Source organism: Orbicella franksi, chromosome 4 (genome assembly GCF_964199315.1).
Source record: "Orbicella franksi chromosome 4, jaOrbFran1.1, whole genome shotgun sequence".
Taxonomy (NCBI): domain Eukaryota; kingdom Metazoa; phylum Cnidaria; class Anthozoa; order Scleractinia; family Merulinidae; genus Orbicella; species Orbicella franksi.
Genome location: NC_138148.1, coordinates 31,138,494 through 31,155,742, shown reverse-complemented (window position 1 = coordinate 31,155,742; position 17,249 = coordinate 31,138,494). Strand labels below are relative to the sequence as shown.

Sequence of the window (17,249 nt, the reverse complement as noted above, 5' to 3'; positions counted from 1 at the left end):
GTGTATAGACCGCTGACCCCGGTCTCTTTCAGTCCCAGTCCACCACTAACCGTCGGCCCACAACATGGAGGCTCTTCTTGATTCAGAGATCAATTTTATCATTTATTTACAAAAGTCTTGGGCAGGGTGGCAAAGTGAAATGCTATTCCTTTCTAAAGTTGGTGATCCTAGGAACTCCTTTCTGATCTATTTTCCAGTCGTGTACCATTTAAATCACAATTTAGGAGTGAGTGTGTTGTGGACAGCCATTATCTCTGAGTGGATAAATCTTGTTCTGAAATGGTAAGTGGGAAAAAAAGGTTTTGATTGAAAAAGAAGTTTGTTTTTTGGTGAGGAAAAATGTACCCAGCTGTTTTAATGAGTTGTAGGGGAAGCAGCATTAAAGAAGTGCATTTTTTTATGCAAAAACTAAACTTGATCTACATGTATGGTGATTGAAGATGAAAATTGTTTTGATAGGATCCTAAGAGGTGATAGGCCATATTGGTGGATTCATGAGACAGCTCAGTGGAAAAATGTGACCCTTGAACAGTTTGAGTTGACTTGTGAAACAGGACCAGGCAAGTTAATTAATTTGCATATGATCATCATCATCATCATCATCATCATCATAATAATAATAATGGAATTTGCGGTGGCGGTTCTACAAAGTGGCTCTTCATCCACTGTTTCCAGATCGAATTGGAATTTAAAACTGTTGACTTAGAAGTGTATATTTAACCTTGCAAACCTTGCAAGTTTTTTTCTCTTTAACTACCGGTTATTTGATTCTTAGCTTTTCTTTATACCTTACTTGTAATTGGGGTAGATATTGCTTACTTGACCCATGCCATAGACTTATCCAATAAAAAGTTGGTACACACAGCCAATTTAAAATTTACTGTGATCAAGGTTAGTCTCCTTTGGAGCCATATTTGTGTTGTCACGCAACCCCCCTTCCCCAGCAACAACTACTGTTGTTGGGGAGGGAGCATTGTGTGACAACCCCAAAATGGCTGGCAAGGAGGTTAGACAAGGGTAGCATCCAAATCTTTGCATGCTTACCTTTAACACATATTACATTCTTTCTTCCACAGGGTCCCCATCAGGTCATTCTATGGTAACATCTGCTGTGCTGTGCTTGGTAGTCCTGTGGCTGATGAACTCACTAAGGGAAACGTTACACCAAGCACATGTTCTTAACAGATTCATTATAACTACAACAATTTGGAGTGTACTCCTTACAATCCTTTCTCTTGTCTCGTTGTCCAGAGTGTTTATAGCTACGCACTTCCCTCATCAAGTCATTCTAGGCATAGTAGTCGGAGTATTTGTGGCCTCTGCTGTAAGAAAGCACAGTTCAGCACTCTTTGAAGTCTCCCAATCTGTTTTTTACTGTACAATTTGTTCCATAGTGTTAGTTGTATCAACCTTGGCATCTCATTTCATCCTTTCAGTACTTATTTATGATCCTTCAATATCAGTTACCAAAGCTCAGAAGTGGTGTGTCAATCCATCTTATGTTCATCTTGACACAACACCATTTTATGCACTCATTCGTGATTCTGGAGCAACTCTAGGATTAGGAATTTCTTTTCTTATTGTAGGATCTGTTACAAGAACAGGAATAAATAGTTGGAGAGGTTTGAGCAATTTTCAAAATCCCTTACTTTCCAAAAGTCTCAAAATCATTCTTTCGGTCTTTCTTTTACAGCTTTTGGAGGCCATTTCTTTGCCAAAATCAAACCCTTTGCTATTTTATGTTTCTGGGTATGGCAGATGTTCTTTAATTCCTATTATCATTATTTGTGTTGTTCCGATGATTGTCTTGTCATAAATGATGTCCTTGAAAAAGTCACTATATATCAAATCAATTTGCTTCCATTATGGTGCAAATATTTGGGAGCGCAAATAAAACTATCTTATAAATTTAATTCAAGGCTATATTACTAATTTTGCTAATAAAGAAACAATTATCGCAACCATGTTTTGTGGAAGATGCAGTGGTCTAAACAATTACATGTAATTGAATGCTTTAGTATCAAATGGGTAACTGCATTTTTGGCATTGAATTTTTTTTGTATTGAAACGGTCCCTTCATCCCCCACTCTCCTGCCAGAATAAACTCTTAAACAAGGACGTTGTATTGTTGTGCTCTGCGATATCCCGTGCGAACACGTTACCAGATACTGCGTGACACGTTTCCTTCTTTTCGCTGAGAAGCTTGACATGCTGTTGAAGACTGCGGGAAGCTTGGAAAGGAGTGCGTTCCAGTACCTTCTCGAGCGCCTTGAACCTTGCACTTGAGGAATTGGAACTTGGCATCATCAAGACTTCCATGCAAGATGAGCGTGAGTACAAGCATAAATAAGCAGAAATCGCCTGAATCCTTCTAAGAAATGTCACGGTAATCTTTATTTAAACAGGGGCGGGCCAGTGATGACGAAAGGAAGAGACTGTGGGACGAACTTAGCAGAGGGGTAGACAAGTCGCGGTTAGTTGTTGTGCATTTGACGAAAGGGAACGAAGGTAAGCGTAAATTGGTTACGTACGGCCGATACGAGAGCAAACATTTTGACCTTATTAGATTTCGAAAGCTGCCATAAGTGCTACAAACAGAACACGGGTATACAAGACAGTCTGAGGAGTAAATTTGAAAATTTTTTGCTGCTGCTTTCAACAAATGCGTGCCTTTTTTGTCACCCTCTGCACGAAACGGCATGCTATTTATAGATTGCCGCTGATGATAGGTTCAAAATACGATTTAATTAAATATATCTCTGCTTAAATACTGGCTAATGGCTTCCTAAGACGTCTTTAGCTAACATTAAGCGTTATTTTTAGTTCAGACTTCAGGTGAAGATTAAATAGGTGTTCTGCCACCTTGCTTTCTTTCGGTTTCAAAGCTGTTTTTTCCCTTTTTTTTTCGTTTTTTTTTTCTTTTTAACGTTGCATGTTACTACATAACCCTAAAAGTACAATTCATGTTCCGCTTAAATTTTACACCATTTTTCTGTAGTTTCAGTCTGTAGTTTAGGTTTTGGAAATTTTGGGAAATGGCTATATATTCAATAGTATGGTCTTAGAATGTTTAGGTAAGCTTATTTATAAAAATCAAGTCGATCTCACGACTTGAATTTCTCAGAGCTAAGTTTGAATGGAGCTAGTACATGGTTGTTTATAGTGGTCATCTTTGTTATTGATAGTGTGAAATGAACAGCTTGTGTGCTCATTTCCTCTGCAATGGAATCTCCTTCAGGCAGAATCTTACAAGACCACTCATAAAATTTGACATTGTTAGTCATTCCTACGGCTATAACATGGTTTATTATGGCCAGCTCTGTGAGCAGTCAAGATGAATCAAATCCTGCACTGTGATTGGCTACCCGAGCGGGCAAGATGGAGTTATCTTGCCCGCTCAGGACTACCTGTCGTGTCCTGCAAGAAAAATTTCCCTGAAAGCCATATAATAAATCCTTTATTGACCAAGCTTGTTCGGTCAAAATGGCTTGATATTGGCCTCGTCCTTTTTTAGCGAGGTTATGGACCTCGACTCTGTCTCGGTCCATAAACATGCAAAAAAAAGAACTTGGACAATATCCAGCCATCTTGACCTCACACTTGGTCAATAACCCATATGTATTTCAAATTTTGTAAATATATTTGCATATGTGAGGGGGGTTTTGTTTTCAGTTGATGTCCCCAGAAGGCAAATACCCAACAGGGCTTAACCCGTTTGCGTTTGACTTTATGGTACTCCCAGTTACATAAAATAAATAAGCACTTCCTCATAATTGCTTGGTCACTCTGCCAAAGGGGCCTGGTAAACAGGAAGAAATAGAAATATCATTACTATGAATATTATTAGTGTATAATGTTAACTATAGTTAAGCATTATGAGCACAAAATAATTTTATAGAGTTCTCTTCTGTTAAATTTGTTGATTAATTAAATCTCCATAGTTCAATTTGTTTGATCTGCCACAAGGCAATAACATATATCATACCTCTATGCAACTTTTCATCTGTATTTTCCCTTGTGGTGGTAGACTAATAGTTTTCTTGCATAAGTGGTACCAAATTTGAACAACATTGCATCAGAAACCTTAACCTTGTGCTCATGTTTGTAGGCAAAGATTTTTCTTATCAGTGTAAAGCAGAGGTTTCCTAATGCATTATTATTTAAATGAGAGGCCACTTTATGTAATATTATTGTCTAGACTACACCCCTTAAAAAAATTGAAAACAAAGTGAGTCCAAATGGTTAAGTAGTTCAGTAGTTCAGTGCAAGGTGCAGTGATGTCCTACCAAAGTCAAAAGTTAACAAACAAAGTCCTGACCAAGCAAAGTTCCTAATTCTACACCCCCCCCCCCTCCCCTTTCCCTACCCACCTCCTCAGGTAAGCTGATAAAAAGTGCAGCAAACTTAGATAATGAGTTCTGATCATTCAGAGAGCCTAACAGTGTTAGAGCCTAGTGTCTGCATCACAATTTTGGAACCTCCAAAAATTGTTTGAATTGGGTTTTAGTTTTTGCAAGGGGGGTGGGGCGGGGTGGCTGCTACCTAGGGTTGCAGTATCAATGGGGCATAATCCCTAAATGGTGTAATTTGAGAATTGGATCCTAATTAAAACTGTTACATAAGAAAAACTAGTCAGCAATGCCACAAAGTAGGAAAAAAAACAGTGTTTGCCTATATTCTTATTTTTTTTTTTACTTTAGGATTTGGTTTCAACATTCGTGGAGGTTTTGACCATCCCCATGTTGGCTCTGACCCAGGCATTTTCATTACCACTGTCAGGGCTGACAGTACAGCAGGAATAGATGGCAGACTGGAGCCAGGAGACAGGATACTGGCAGTAAGTGTTCATGAGATTGGTCGTGTGTCTTTCAGTCTTGATGATCTACAAATTCAAAAGAACGATGCATGTAACAGGAAAGTAAAATAAATGGCACCAGTAATGATGTCATACGGCAAGTTAACGATAAACAGTTTATCTGGTAAATATGTAGCTAAGTTACAAAATTTTGGAGAAGTACAGTGCAATCTTGATTTTTCAAACCTATAAGGGAAATGAAAATTGGTTTGAAAAATAGGATAGTCCAGGAAATCAGTGGTAAAATTACAGTGTTCAACCAAGGAGAGCAAAACAACTTTTGGTTCGAGTTATCAGGATGTTCGAAAGAATGAGAGTTTCGAGAAATAATTTGGGATTCCACTGTATAATGACATGTTAAGAATACTTTTTGAATGCAATTAAATTTTGAAGTATTTCATTTACAGTTGAATGCTACAAGCCTAGAATGTGTGACTCATGATGTAGCAGTTAATGAATTTCGCAAAGCTGAAGAATCAGTTTCGCTACTAGTGGAAAAGAATGCCGAAGCTCAACTGCTGGTGAGTTTCATTTGGGGGGACATGAACCTACCTGTCATCCATCAGGAACAACTAGTGCAGGGGGGAATAAGGAAGGGGGGTTTAAGTTGTGTTTGTTGTTTAATTTTTCATAAAGATAATCTTGAAAATGTCAAGACAGGACCAAAAAAGCCCTTTTGGTGAGTTATTTTTTAATATACCGTAAGTAACAAACAATGGAGCAAGTTTTACTTTTTGCCAAATCATGGAAAATCTGTGAGCTTTCAAGTGTTGGTGATCAAAAACAGAGGTTTTCCTTGAATTCTCTTTTGCATCTTGGGGTAGCTATTTCTTGATCATTCTCTTGAACAACAAACCATCTAGAAGTTTGTAGTAGTGCAGTGTGCTAACATGACAAATGTATTTCAAGACAGGACTGTGAGATCTAACTTCACTACATGATCTGACTTCTCAATGGTCACCTGGTAAAAACAAGATCAAATTAAACACTAGAACATAACATGATCGTCCGTCAATACATTATGTTTGCTTCCAGGGCAGTTGATTTTCACTTTTTTTACTACAGACACAGCAAGTTCCAAACTCACCAGAGGAGACTGTAGTAGATGGCCCTCCAATACTTGGCCCTTGTGAGGAAGAACCACCGCATCCTGCTATCAGCTTGTTAAAACAGTTCTACGAATCTAAACTAGGCGCCTTATCAATTGGATTAGCAGTAGGAAGTTTAGCTGTATTTGTCGCTCTTAGAATATATAAAGCTGCTAAATAACATTGGAACGTATCTGTGTGTAGCTACTCCTTTCATGCCCTGGGGTTATAAGATCTATTTTCTCCATACAACTAGACTGCTACTGTCAAGTAGGCAAGTGTGGAGAATTTCAAAGTCATCAACAAAGGGAGCTTTTCATCTTTAGTTATCTCAGGACCGCAAGGAAGGATTTGCAGAAGAAGTTGATAGTTGTGCACAAAGACAAGACAAAGGAACCTCCGTATCATTTTCTTAAATGGCTGACACTTGACACGAGAAGACTTTTATGCAGTGATTGAACATGTGGCGGCCAGTGTATAGAAACTGCTACTGTGCTCAGTAACTGGGAAAAGAGCTCCAAGTAGGAATGAACTATTCCTGTGAAGCTGCCATCTGGTTTTATCCTAGTCTTCTGTTAATTGTGGTTAATTTTATTGTAATCGTTTTAAAGTGAATTAAGATGGTGAGTTGTAAGCTCGGTAATGATTGTGAAAAATGTACTCATCAACATGACACAACAAAGAAAAAAGAAAAAAATCTGAGTCCCAGACAGGAATCAAACCCACTCTCGTGTCATGTTGATAAGTTCACTTTTTGCATTAATTGTTTTTAGTTTCTTATTTTTGGTGCAAGGTTATTCTTACTTTTTCAGAACCTCTGTGATTTCCTTAAAATCAACGATTATCTAGTATATAATGTATTTATGTACATAAAGAGTGATTGGGCTATTAATGATCAGGTAAACTGTTTGCAGTCTTTTTCTCTCGAAAATCAAAAACGGAAAACTGTACAAAACAAGCTGTAAGAGTCGTGATTTGGACGAGAGACATGGGCGCGGCGCCTTAAGGGAAGAAAAACCACCTTGTCGTCCACACCGCGTTTTTTTCTGCGTCCGACCTCACGACGTGTAATGCTTGTCGGACTCAGAGAGAAGTTGACCTGCTCTTCTTTGAACCTCAATTTTGATTCGTTCCTTTTAATCTGCACCTGTTTTGTTTTTAGAGCTAGAGGCAGTGTTTGTGTTGTTTTCCTATTGTTTCGTTTGGCCAATTATAAAGAACCTTGTGAATGGTGCAGGTCGCCCCTCTGCGAGAAAAGGCCAACTGCAAGCAGGCTACTCATGACGAAAGGTGTTTTTATTATCAGCTATTTTCTTAACTTATTAAAGGAACACGTCACGGTATGTGCATCTGGTTCGTCGTTTGTAATCCGTGTTAATCTTCTCCATCCTTAACCATCCTTTTTCCTTTATGGTTTATTATTATCTCTTTAGTGTTTTTCTATCTTAGTAAACTGCTATTTTCTGGTTTCCTTCAATACAAAGGTAATCTTGTACGTGGCCAAAATAACTCTAAATGCTGTGATTGGGTTCCTTTCAATATGAGCAGTGGGCTAATATGAGCTAAGAGGCTTGCAGAGTACGAACATTTCTTAAATTTTTGCGCTTCAAATTACGATTACTGCAAAGCTAAGTCCTCTCTACAACCAAAATTTACGGCTTCAAAAGAATTCAAGGGTCGGGACATCGACTTTTTTATTGTTTATGTAAGGTTCATGTTAAGCGTAATTTTTACGTCCATTGTTAGTTTCGTTTAAAGGCCCGCTCAAACGCAGGTCACATTTTAGTGGAACATGCGCACCTCATCTTGAACACGTTTGTACGACCCACAGAACGATCCAAGAATGTTGCAACGTGTTTTTTTTTTTCGTTGAAATGTGGTGTGCAGTGGGCAGAGCGTCGTTCTAATATTAAAGCCTATTTAAGGCTCCTGTCAAACTTATCAGTGGATCTAAGTGTTTTAGAAATTACAAATTGTTCACTCACTTGTACTGTTTGTTTGTTTGTTTTTGGCGCTCGTTCCCGACTTTTCTATCGTTTTTTAGAGGCCGTGACGCTTGTGCTGTTAAGCGTGAGTTACACTTGCTTGCAGACTATAATTGGTGGTTGAGTTATTGGGTCCGTGTAGTTACTGAAACATGGACTTATAGCCTGCATGTTGAATTGTTTTTTTGGTTGAACTTACGAGCAACGTGCGTGCCAAGTGTCCTCGCAGAAACTACGAAAGCTTTCAATTGCTGGATCATGTCACTAGCAACGTGGTTTTTCACGTGACCAGTGACACTGTTAAACCGCATGGCATGTAACAGTTTGGGCGATATAACGGAAGAGTCAGTACAGCCTACGTAACAGTTATTCTATATCAGTACAATTGAAATTACTTCCCCGTTGCAAGGAAACGGTCATTTTATGTCACGCGAGGGTCAGCTCATACCACTATAATTCAACAAATAAAAACTACATCAAGCCCCCACTCCACCCCACCTCCCTCTCAAAACAACTCCTCCCTGATAAGCTCTCTCTTTTGAACTAAGAAATATCTTAAGCCCTACCCTCACCCGCCTTAAGCAGGGTTTGTTTTTTTCTCAAATCATTTTATGTTCTCACGTACTAGTGAGAAAATTATAGGGAACACTTTTCATTGTAAAAGCCTTGTAATTTCTACCAAAATAAAACACCAACAAAACTGAAGATATTTTAAAATTATCTCGCCAGTTTAATTTGGGAGCCCGTCAAGACATTCATTCGCTTCGGGTGGTTAAAGCAATCGATTTGATGACTACTAGCGTGAGGCCTCGATTGCCTCAGTGGTCCTCAGTTTATATGCAGTCACTCGAAAAAAAAAGGCTAACTAAAACGTAACTATAGGATAAAACAAATAGGATAAAATAAAGGATTTAATTTGGGAGCACCGAAAGCTGAAAAAAACCTTTATTCTTAACTGCATGGGAACTGGGAGGGAAACCTTCCATCTATAAACAAAGCTTTGTGGAATTCAGACTACAATGGAATTTACCTGGTGGGTAGAAAAACAACAAACGTGCACGATGGCATAACTTAAGTTGTTTCATCAATTTTTGCAAGGGCACTGCCAGGAAGAGTTGAGTTGTATTCGTTTAGGATAATGCCAGGTTGATAATACGCGAACATTCAAAAGAAATCATGATAAAAACATGAATGTCAGTATGTTTGGATTGGATCGTTCGTAAGCGAACGTTTGAAAAACAAAACTTTCAGTCTTTCTATCGATGTAAAACAAATTAAAAATAAACAAAAGAATCCGAAGGTTTTGCGTATTTCACTATAATTAAAATGGCCCAGACCTTTGTTGAAAAGTATTGTCACAAATGATTGGCAGAATACAAAACGTGCAGGCTAATACGGGAAGTTGTTTCGTAATATAATTTTGGTAGCAGGTGGATAGTTTAAAGACAATTTAAATAATTAATAGTATTTGACCCAGCGCCATATCCACGAAACAGTTCTATTTGATGAATTTACACAGTGAAAGTCTAAACTAGACCGGAGCAATGTTAAATTTATCGTCTTAGTGAATGCAAATAAAGAAAAAATTAAGTTGTGTTCGAATTCTGCTACGGTGGAAGAATAAATTCACTAAGACTATGATCAAACTGGATGTTTCCATGACAGTCATATCTTGACAGATATGCTTTGCTCCTGTCGAATTTCTTGCTAAAACCCAAATTTATTTTAACATAGACTTATTAAATACCAATCCCAGCGCGCTGAAACCTCTGCAGGGTTCCCAGTACTATGATCTGGTTGTTAACTACGACATTAGGGTCAGGAATACATTACTTTGACCAACATGCACGACAACTGAAAATCTGCCTTCAAGGTATTATTACAACGCAGAAGTTTCTATGCGAGATTTTAAAAAAAGTCTTTACCCCAATACAATAATTACTTTCTCAATACGTTACAGTCTGTCTGCTGTTACCCTTTACTACTGTTACACAAAATTTATTTACTACTTCCAATCAAGTCGTGTTTAAACTTTAAAAATGTATTTCGGCCAGGCCGATGTTCCTCATACCGAATGTCAGAACGGATGCTGTGGAAGCCAATCATGTTTAATGGAGGGACCTGTCACGAGACTTGTGACGTCACAGGCAAGAGATTCACCTACTCATGCAAGCCACACTTCACGGGAAGATTTTGCGAAACCGGTAAGTCTGGTACATGCAAATACATGTTTTACTTGATTATTTGTCTGATATAGCTTGCAACCTATATCAACGTGGTCTCCTGCAATCTCTGGCATGTCGCTATTGTATCTGACGTTTTACCTATTTGCAATGGCTCTCTGTGTTATTTTTAGCCAGTTTATAACATCAAATATGCTGCAATAGATTGATAAAAAGTCAAAATTGTTTGAAATACTTTTTAAAATCTTTCAATTTTTATCGAGGGAGATTAAAGATTTAGTTTCTTTTCAAATGTCTTTGAACATGTTTGCTAAGCTCTGTTGTTATAGAGATGATCGAAACACAAAGATGGCGGATTTATAATTTTCTGTTATTCAACGAGTCACTTGACAAATTTCTTTCTATACTAATAATGTCTGTCAAAAATAAACTTTCCACAGCAATATGTTCTACCTCAGACTGGCTCTTCTTTAATGATTTATGTTTCAAGGCGTTTAAGAAAGAGATCAACTGGTTCAAAGCTCAACAAAACTGCCGCATTTTAAACAGTAGTCTGACGTCCATACACAGTGATAAGGAAAACGAGTTCGTTCGCACTCGATCAAGTGGTCGTGTCTCTTGTGAATGTATGGATCGGACTTACCAACTTGGTAAACGCGAAAGCTGTTTACGAATGGGTTTATGGATCTGACGTGTCATTTACCAATTGGCAGCCAGGAGAACCGAATTTTATGGGTGGCTCTGAAAATTGCACTGAGTTACATTTCATTGGTCTTCATAACTGGTCAATGGAATGATCTGAACTGCGACCTTGATAAACGTAGTTACGTTTGTGGCAAGCCATGGTATCCTTGAACCATTTTCTTTGCAGCTCTGAGACCTCCGGAGATGATAAAACTCATTAATTTTAGTTGCACGTATTTATTTACCAGATGACTGGAGTAATTCCATATTTGTAAGTCACTATACATGTGCGATCAAGAATATATATGGCGCCGCCGTATGAATGGCTCAGTTAAATGGCAGATAATTTTCCAAGGTTTAATTTATGCTATTATTCTACCGGCGGCGAAATGCAAAATCTGAGTCCATGCCCACACTACGCCGGAGAAATTTGAAAAGGCGTTTTCGCTCTGAAAGGGATTCATATTTTTAAAGATCCACGCCGAAGAAATTTCGAAAAAAGCAACAATGACCAGCTACAACGCTGGCCCTGTACATAGTTTAACGGCTGAATCATCCCTACCGTCTTCAACACCGGGTGGACTTCTCTTATCGGAAGGGGATGATACGAAATGGTTATCAAAAATAGGCCTACTCTGGGACCTTAAGTTGCCGTAACGTAAGACGACTTTGGGCTATTTCTTAATTATTTCATTATTTTATTATTTTTTTTTTTATTTTTTATTTTTTACTTTAAGCGCCTTAAGCAAAATTGGCCGATAAAAACATTGCAACTTTAGGCGATTTAACGCGATTTTAGGCAACTTAAGGCGACTTAAGGCAATTTTAAGCGACTTGAGGAGACTTTGTTTCACTCGAGTGATATAAATTTAAACTTACTAATAGCAACAGTCTCTCCATATGTCTCTTGCAATAAATCAATATTGTACCAATACTGGTACATAATTAAGTCACCACCGTATCAAATATCCAGGGCCGGGTGGTTCAAAACCTGATTAAAGTAACCCAGGATTAGAGAGAATTTTGATTGCGGTTTTGTAACGGTCAAGTTTCTGTTTATCTTGTTTGTCTTTCAGTTTTGAGTTTGATTAATCTTAAACTACACAACCATAAGCGGTGAAAGATATTTCTATACAAAAAATACATATTACTTCTTTTAACTTTTAATCCTGGATTAGCGCCAACCGGCTTTCGAACAACCCGGGCCAGATTTCAAACCAGTTTAAAAAAAATACTATTAAAGAAAGAATTACCACAACACTGAACAGTTGCTATTATAAGGATAATAATAACAATAAATACTCGCACGGTAGCATGAATATTAGTGAAGATATCACAATAAAAACCAATATCAAACAAAATTAATGAAATAATATTCACAGTGACAAAAATTTTAGATTTAAGATATAATTTGATTTTATTTGAAATATTTGTACATTTTCCATAATTCAAACAACAGGGAAATATAAATTACTTTAGCGTATTTACATGCATTTATTTTACAATGTTTACAATGTTTACAATGTTTCTTGATAGACTTATCTGCCATATTTTTGGCATCTCCATTGTCAGTTTTGGCATGGGAGTTTAGCAAATGGTATGGCTTTCCAAAGTTGCTCAGTCCGTTTCAGGGACCCAATCGATTTGTTGCTCTCCTGCCTCAGTCAGACAAAACATCCCAATACCATAATGAGTATCGCATCCTATACATGAGTGCGCTGGAAAGATTCATCAGCACCAGCTGAATCTTATGAAAGTCGATCGTCTATATCAGATCGAATATCTCTCAGGTTGCAAATTCTGTTTCTGGACGATTTTGAATATACTGGAACATTATTTAGAAATGCATGTATAGGCATGTGATCATGATGTCAATTAGAAATTAATACTGGCATGACATGATCCTCTTCAGCCCTGCCTAAGTGGCACGTATGGCCGTGACCAGAGATAAGAAATCAATATTGACAATATTTTATTTTTAGTCAAAGTTTAGAAATGCAAAAAAACCGCAACAAATATTGCAAATGAACATAATCAGACTCAAATCAATGTTCATGATCAAAAATTCCAAGTAGCATGAGGCGTACCAGTTGGTTGGTCTGGAACTTGAACTCGTCTCTACCCACAACAAAATCAGGCATGGAACACTCAAATCCGTTCCACCGGATTCCAACTCCAGCTCTCTAATCACACTTCCACGCTTTCTTTCATAACCTTCGATAAACTCATTTCTACAAAGATGTTAACTTTTGCACAACATCTTATCTTTTAAAGGGAATCTGGTACGCCTTTACAGCACGACAATGATCAACAACGTATTCCTTCTTAACATAGTAAGAGGAAGTCCAGTGTGCTACAGTGCGATTCACATCGAGTAACCAATCACTATCAATAGAGTAACAAAGATCTTTCATGCTAGTGGAAAACGCGCTGTACCCATGCCTTGTTTCAAAGATTCTAGATCTACGTTCTAGAGATGTGTGTGACGGCTAGTTTCCACAGCTGTGGCCTCCAGTCAGCGATCACTTTAAGAATTTTATACGATGAAATTAGAACAATCCATTCCAAACGGCTCCAGAGCTTGTTCATCCAAACACACCAGCATGCCGCCATGAACCTGATGCTCGCTGAAAATCTTCTCTAACTGTTACATGTTAAGACCCCTTAGGCACTCGAAAACCTCAGGGGCTCTCAGTGTGCTTAAGTCCTGCGGAATGATAAAATTGGACTTTGAGGTTTCTTTCCCTGTTGCCTGGAACTCTTAATTTCTGCAGGTGTTTTTGGCTCTCAGTGTTCTGCTCCAGACCACTACTCTCTGTCGAGCGTAGTAGTGCCGGAAGCGGCTTAAACTTTGTTGGTTGCGACAAAGTGTTTTCTTCTTGAGACGTTTTGGAGAAAGGCTGGTGCTTAACCCGTGGGGAGGGAACAGGTTGGCGATCTTTGAAGCTTGCAATGTTGTCTCGGCTGATAATTATATACCCTGGGATGTGGGGTGCTTTCCTGAGATGTTATAAGTCGGTTTCAAAGTTTAATTTTAACGCAGCAAGAGGTCAACATGATGCTGATGATTGAATTGACTTAAAGTACAACTGCCGTGGTTAAAATGGTGATCTTATATATATTGATCGAACGTCACAACTTTGCACGCGGAGAGAAGTTAAATCTCCTGTGAAAAATAGCTGGCTGGACACTTCACAACTCGGCATAGCTGCGGGGACAAATTAAATTGCTCGTCTTTCTCCCAAAAATAATACGATTCGAAATGTGTGTAGGAATTGCATCGTCTCTCTCCCAGAAATCACCACTTCATATCTAGAAGTAATGTATTGTACACGACGCCACAAGCTTTCAGCTTTCATACATATAGTGAATAAATAAAGGCAACGTATCACACCAGAACACAGCTTTCTGATGTTCGGATAAGTAACTTCAATCATATTTCAATCAATTTTTCCATTGGTTTCATTTGACCTTGCAATTTCATCTTGTCATTTTAAGAGTTTCTTCAATCAAGAAAAAGGAAAGGCTCTCTTTTGTTATTGCAAACCGGAATTGCAAATTCCCGTGAAAACATTTGCTATTTTAAAAGGCCCACACTAGAAATATAACGAAAACTGACGTCCCTAAACATACAATGTTATTTGAGAAATTCTGGGATTGGCAAAATGTTAATTTTGCCATTTTTCACATCTCTTTGGACCTGCCACACCATCAAGTACCATGTCATATCAGCTAACATCATGTTGACTTGTGTAATCTAGTAACACACAAAGGAAACACCTATATTTAATTTCTGCCTTTAGGGAATGCTAAACTGAGCTTGACTTACTCAAATCCCGACGGGAGCTACACTATTTTCTTTTGTGAATACCTCGGAGTTGATCAAATCAAGACCGTCATTCCTACACACAAAGCTGGCTCTGGTAGCCGTCCCAGTAGTCGATATGCCATCAACTGTGCTTTTAAGAAATAACTTCCGTATTTCTCGCCGTATTTCCCCAATACGCCAGCAATACCAGAGTGGGTTTAAAGAGCTGTTCACAAATGATAATGTCCCGGATACGTTAAATGCAACTTTAATAGACGTTGTAAACCCTGTGACTTGAAACGCTACCGAACAGAACACCATGGGACAATAACAAAACAGAAACAGCAAAAATACTCCGAGCATGGCATTTGCAGCCTTCCTCTCGCGTAGCACAGATTTTGAGACCTCTCTGCCATGCAAGCGCGCGGTTACAAGCGCGATGTCTCGAACAGAGTTTTGATGTCGAGATGCAATGGTGTAGATCTTCCAGTAAGACCAAAAACTGACGCTAAGGCAAGAAACAATCACAACAACGACCAAACAGGCAGCTGACTTGCTATCGAGAAACCAAAAGCGCGCGGCTTGGTTCAAAATAAGGTATATCCAAAAGCACAGGACTAAAGTAAGCATCCTCTTAGTTGTAACGAGCGTGTGATATCTCAAAGGTCGAAACAGTGAAATATACTTCTCTACACCAATAGCCGTCAAAGTGAGAAACGACACTCCAGAAGCTGCCCAGCCTGTTATCTCTGCAACCAGGGACGAAATGCAAAGACGTTGGAAGTCACCGCAGTTTTCACTAACTCTGGAGACAATGTATGCAGGTTGAGAAGCCAAACCAACCATTACATCAGAGAAGGCCAAACAGCCTAATAAAACGTTAGCAGCCGTGTGCAGAGCATGGCTTCTCCACATAACAACGAGCACTAAGGCGTTTGCTGTTACCGCTACAACAGATGAGACCCCGTTTACAACGGAAGTTGCTGTGTTCGTGAAATACACGTAAAAAGGCAAATCGAGGTTAACTGCGATGAAATAACAGCTCTTCTCGACTTCGAAGGGTTGCACTGACTTTACGGTCGTAGTGGCGTTCATTTTTGAAAGTTAAACTCGCATTGTTTAGAAAATCCTCAAAAAGTGAACTTTCCCAAATCCTCGTACAATTCGAATCCAGTTCTTTAAAAGAAACGCTAGAGAACTGTCCTTATTCTAAATTCTGTTCAAGTCACTTTCTTGTTAAGTGGTGTGTGTCACAGCTAGCTCCCTCTATTTAACTCTACCAATTAGACCATTTAATCTAACAAGCCAGGATGATCAAAGTATTTCTTCTCCATTCTATTTCCAGGCGTTTCTTCTAATAAGAGTATTGAGAATTGGTATTACATCACGGCAATGCCTTCTAGTTGATGATCTTCTAAATTCTTATTACATATTCGCTTTACAATGTAATAATTTCGTAACAAGAAGCTACATGTTGATCACTATCACAGCTTGAAGCGTTATGACAGGTGATGTAAAATTTAATTAGAGTTTCGTAAATTACATGTTTATTAAAATTTCAATGAAAAGCGAAATACAGCTGCACTATTCCAACTTTACAAAACTTTAATAATTGAACAGGTAACTCAGATGAAAAGTGGAAATAGGAGAATTCGAAAATGCCCCAAACGAGCACGACTTCAAATACGGCGAGTTATTCTTCCAAAATAGTTACGTTTAAAAAAACATTAAAGCTTTGAAAGTTGTAAAAGAAGATTACATGGTTTGAAGTTAATAGGACAGGAAAATTATGTTTGCCCTTGTCACAAATATATCATTTTTGAGTAAATGAAGGCTAATGAACGACTTTATAAAAATATATCAAATTTACAGGTATGTGTAGCTTGTGTTCTATACAATTGCATATGAGCAATTACACCTTAAATCACTTTTTATTCAAACCTTAGCTTTTTCGGAAGTTTGGTTGGAAATAAATTTAACTGTCACATTTATTGCTCGAAATGTTACTGAATTTATTGAAAAAGGCCAGTACAAATACATATAAACAAAAAAGACAAGAGTACAATGGTTATGAACACCAAACTTGAAAAAGTTTTTGAAAAAGTTTCTTTTAATAAACTTGACATCCATGAGGTAAACAACTCCTTGAAACAACCAGCCAATTTAATTTTTTGCCATATACTGTACATGACATGAAGAAAGAAAAAAACCCAGAGCAAATAGAAATACACAGTATATAAACAGAGGCACAGAATCCTCCAGAACAGAAAACGCTCTCTTTAAATCGGGCAAAGGTGAGCGTTGTAAAAGGTTGTTTTTTATTATTTCTGGGACTACGTAGATAGAAATCAGTTTAAGCAACTGCAGCCTCAGCCCTAGAAATATGTTTAACTGCTGTTTAAAGGAAAATTTCAGCTGAAACATTTGAAGCACCATGTTGATAGATCGAATATGACTGTGACGTCACTCGATAGAAACTTGCCAACAACTAGACTTGCAATTGGAATCTGTCAGCAGTATGCTTCACTTTCACTTAAAGAATTTATAAGATAGAAAATGTTGATCATCATAAAACAAGATTTCACCGAGCAATAGAGGGAAGAATGTTATCGTTAAGTGTAAATCTCAGTATGAAGGAAATCTTTA

At 38.0% G+C, this 17,249-nt stretch overlaps 3 protein-coding genes and 1 pseudogene across 6 annotated transcripts in view; 3 read left to right on the top strand and 1 right to left on the bottom strand.

Annotated features, from left to right (window-relative positions):
• Window positions 1–12,272, top strand: part of LOC145483960 (brevican core protein-like) — a 174,000-nt pseudogene extending 161,728 nt beyond the window's left edge. Inside the window, exons 3-5 of the transcript XR_014048970.1 lie at window positions 9,663–9,745; window positions 9,983–10,132; window positions 10,552–12,272. The product of XR_014048970.1 is annotated as a brevican core protein-like (transcript). The remainder of the gene's footprint in view (window positions 1–9,662; window positions 9,746–9,982; window positions 10,133–10,551) is intronic.
• On the top strand, window positions 8–2,271 carry LOC145483938 (glucose-6-phosphatase 2-like). Of its 3 annotated transcripts, none has more exons than XM_081462511.1 (4): window positions 8–282; window positions 460–560; window positions 1,077–1,749; window positions 2,203–2,271. In XM_081462511.1, the coding sequence occupies exons 1-4, from the start codon at window positions 65–67 to the stop codon at window positions 2,216–2,218; spliced, it is 1,008 nt and encodes a 335-aa protein (XP_081318637.1). In that variant the 5' UTR covers window positions 8–64; the 3' UTR covers window positions 2,219–2,271. The 3 variants fall into 3 exon arrangements, with proteins under 3 accessions (XP_081318637.1, XP_081318639.1, XP_081318636.1); XM_081462513.1 differs by having other exon boundaries at window positions 1,077–1,622; window positions 2,203–2,267; XM_081462510.1 differs by lacking the exon at window positions 2,203–2,271 and having other exon boundaries at window positions 1,077–1,830.
• On the top strand, window positions 2,243–8,494 carry LOC145483940 (disks large homolog 3-like). The gene is made up of 5 exons (XM_081462515.1): window positions 2,243–2,330; window positions 2,406–2,508; window positions 4,701–4,837; window positions 5,263–5,376; window positions 5,921–8,494. The coding sequence occupies exons 1-5, from the start codon at window positions 2,325–2,327 to the stop codon at window positions 6,122–6,124; spliced, it is 564 nt and encodes a 187-aa protein (XP_081318641.1). The 5' UTR covers window positions 2,243–2,324; the 3' UTR covers window positions 6,125–8,494.
• Window positions 12,273–12,278: 6 nt separating the features above from the next.
• Window positions 12,279–15,864, bottom strand: LOC145483959 (melanocyte-stimulating hormone receptor-like). The gene has a single exon (XM_081462542.1). It carries the CDS (start codon window positions 15,696–15,698, stop codon window positions 14,625–14,627), a length of 1,074 nt encoding a protein of 357 aa, XP_081318668.1. The 5' UTR covers window positions 15,699–15,864; the 3' UTR covers window positions 12,279–14,624.
• Between the last annotated feature and the right edge of the window lie 1,385 nt (window positions 15,865–17,249).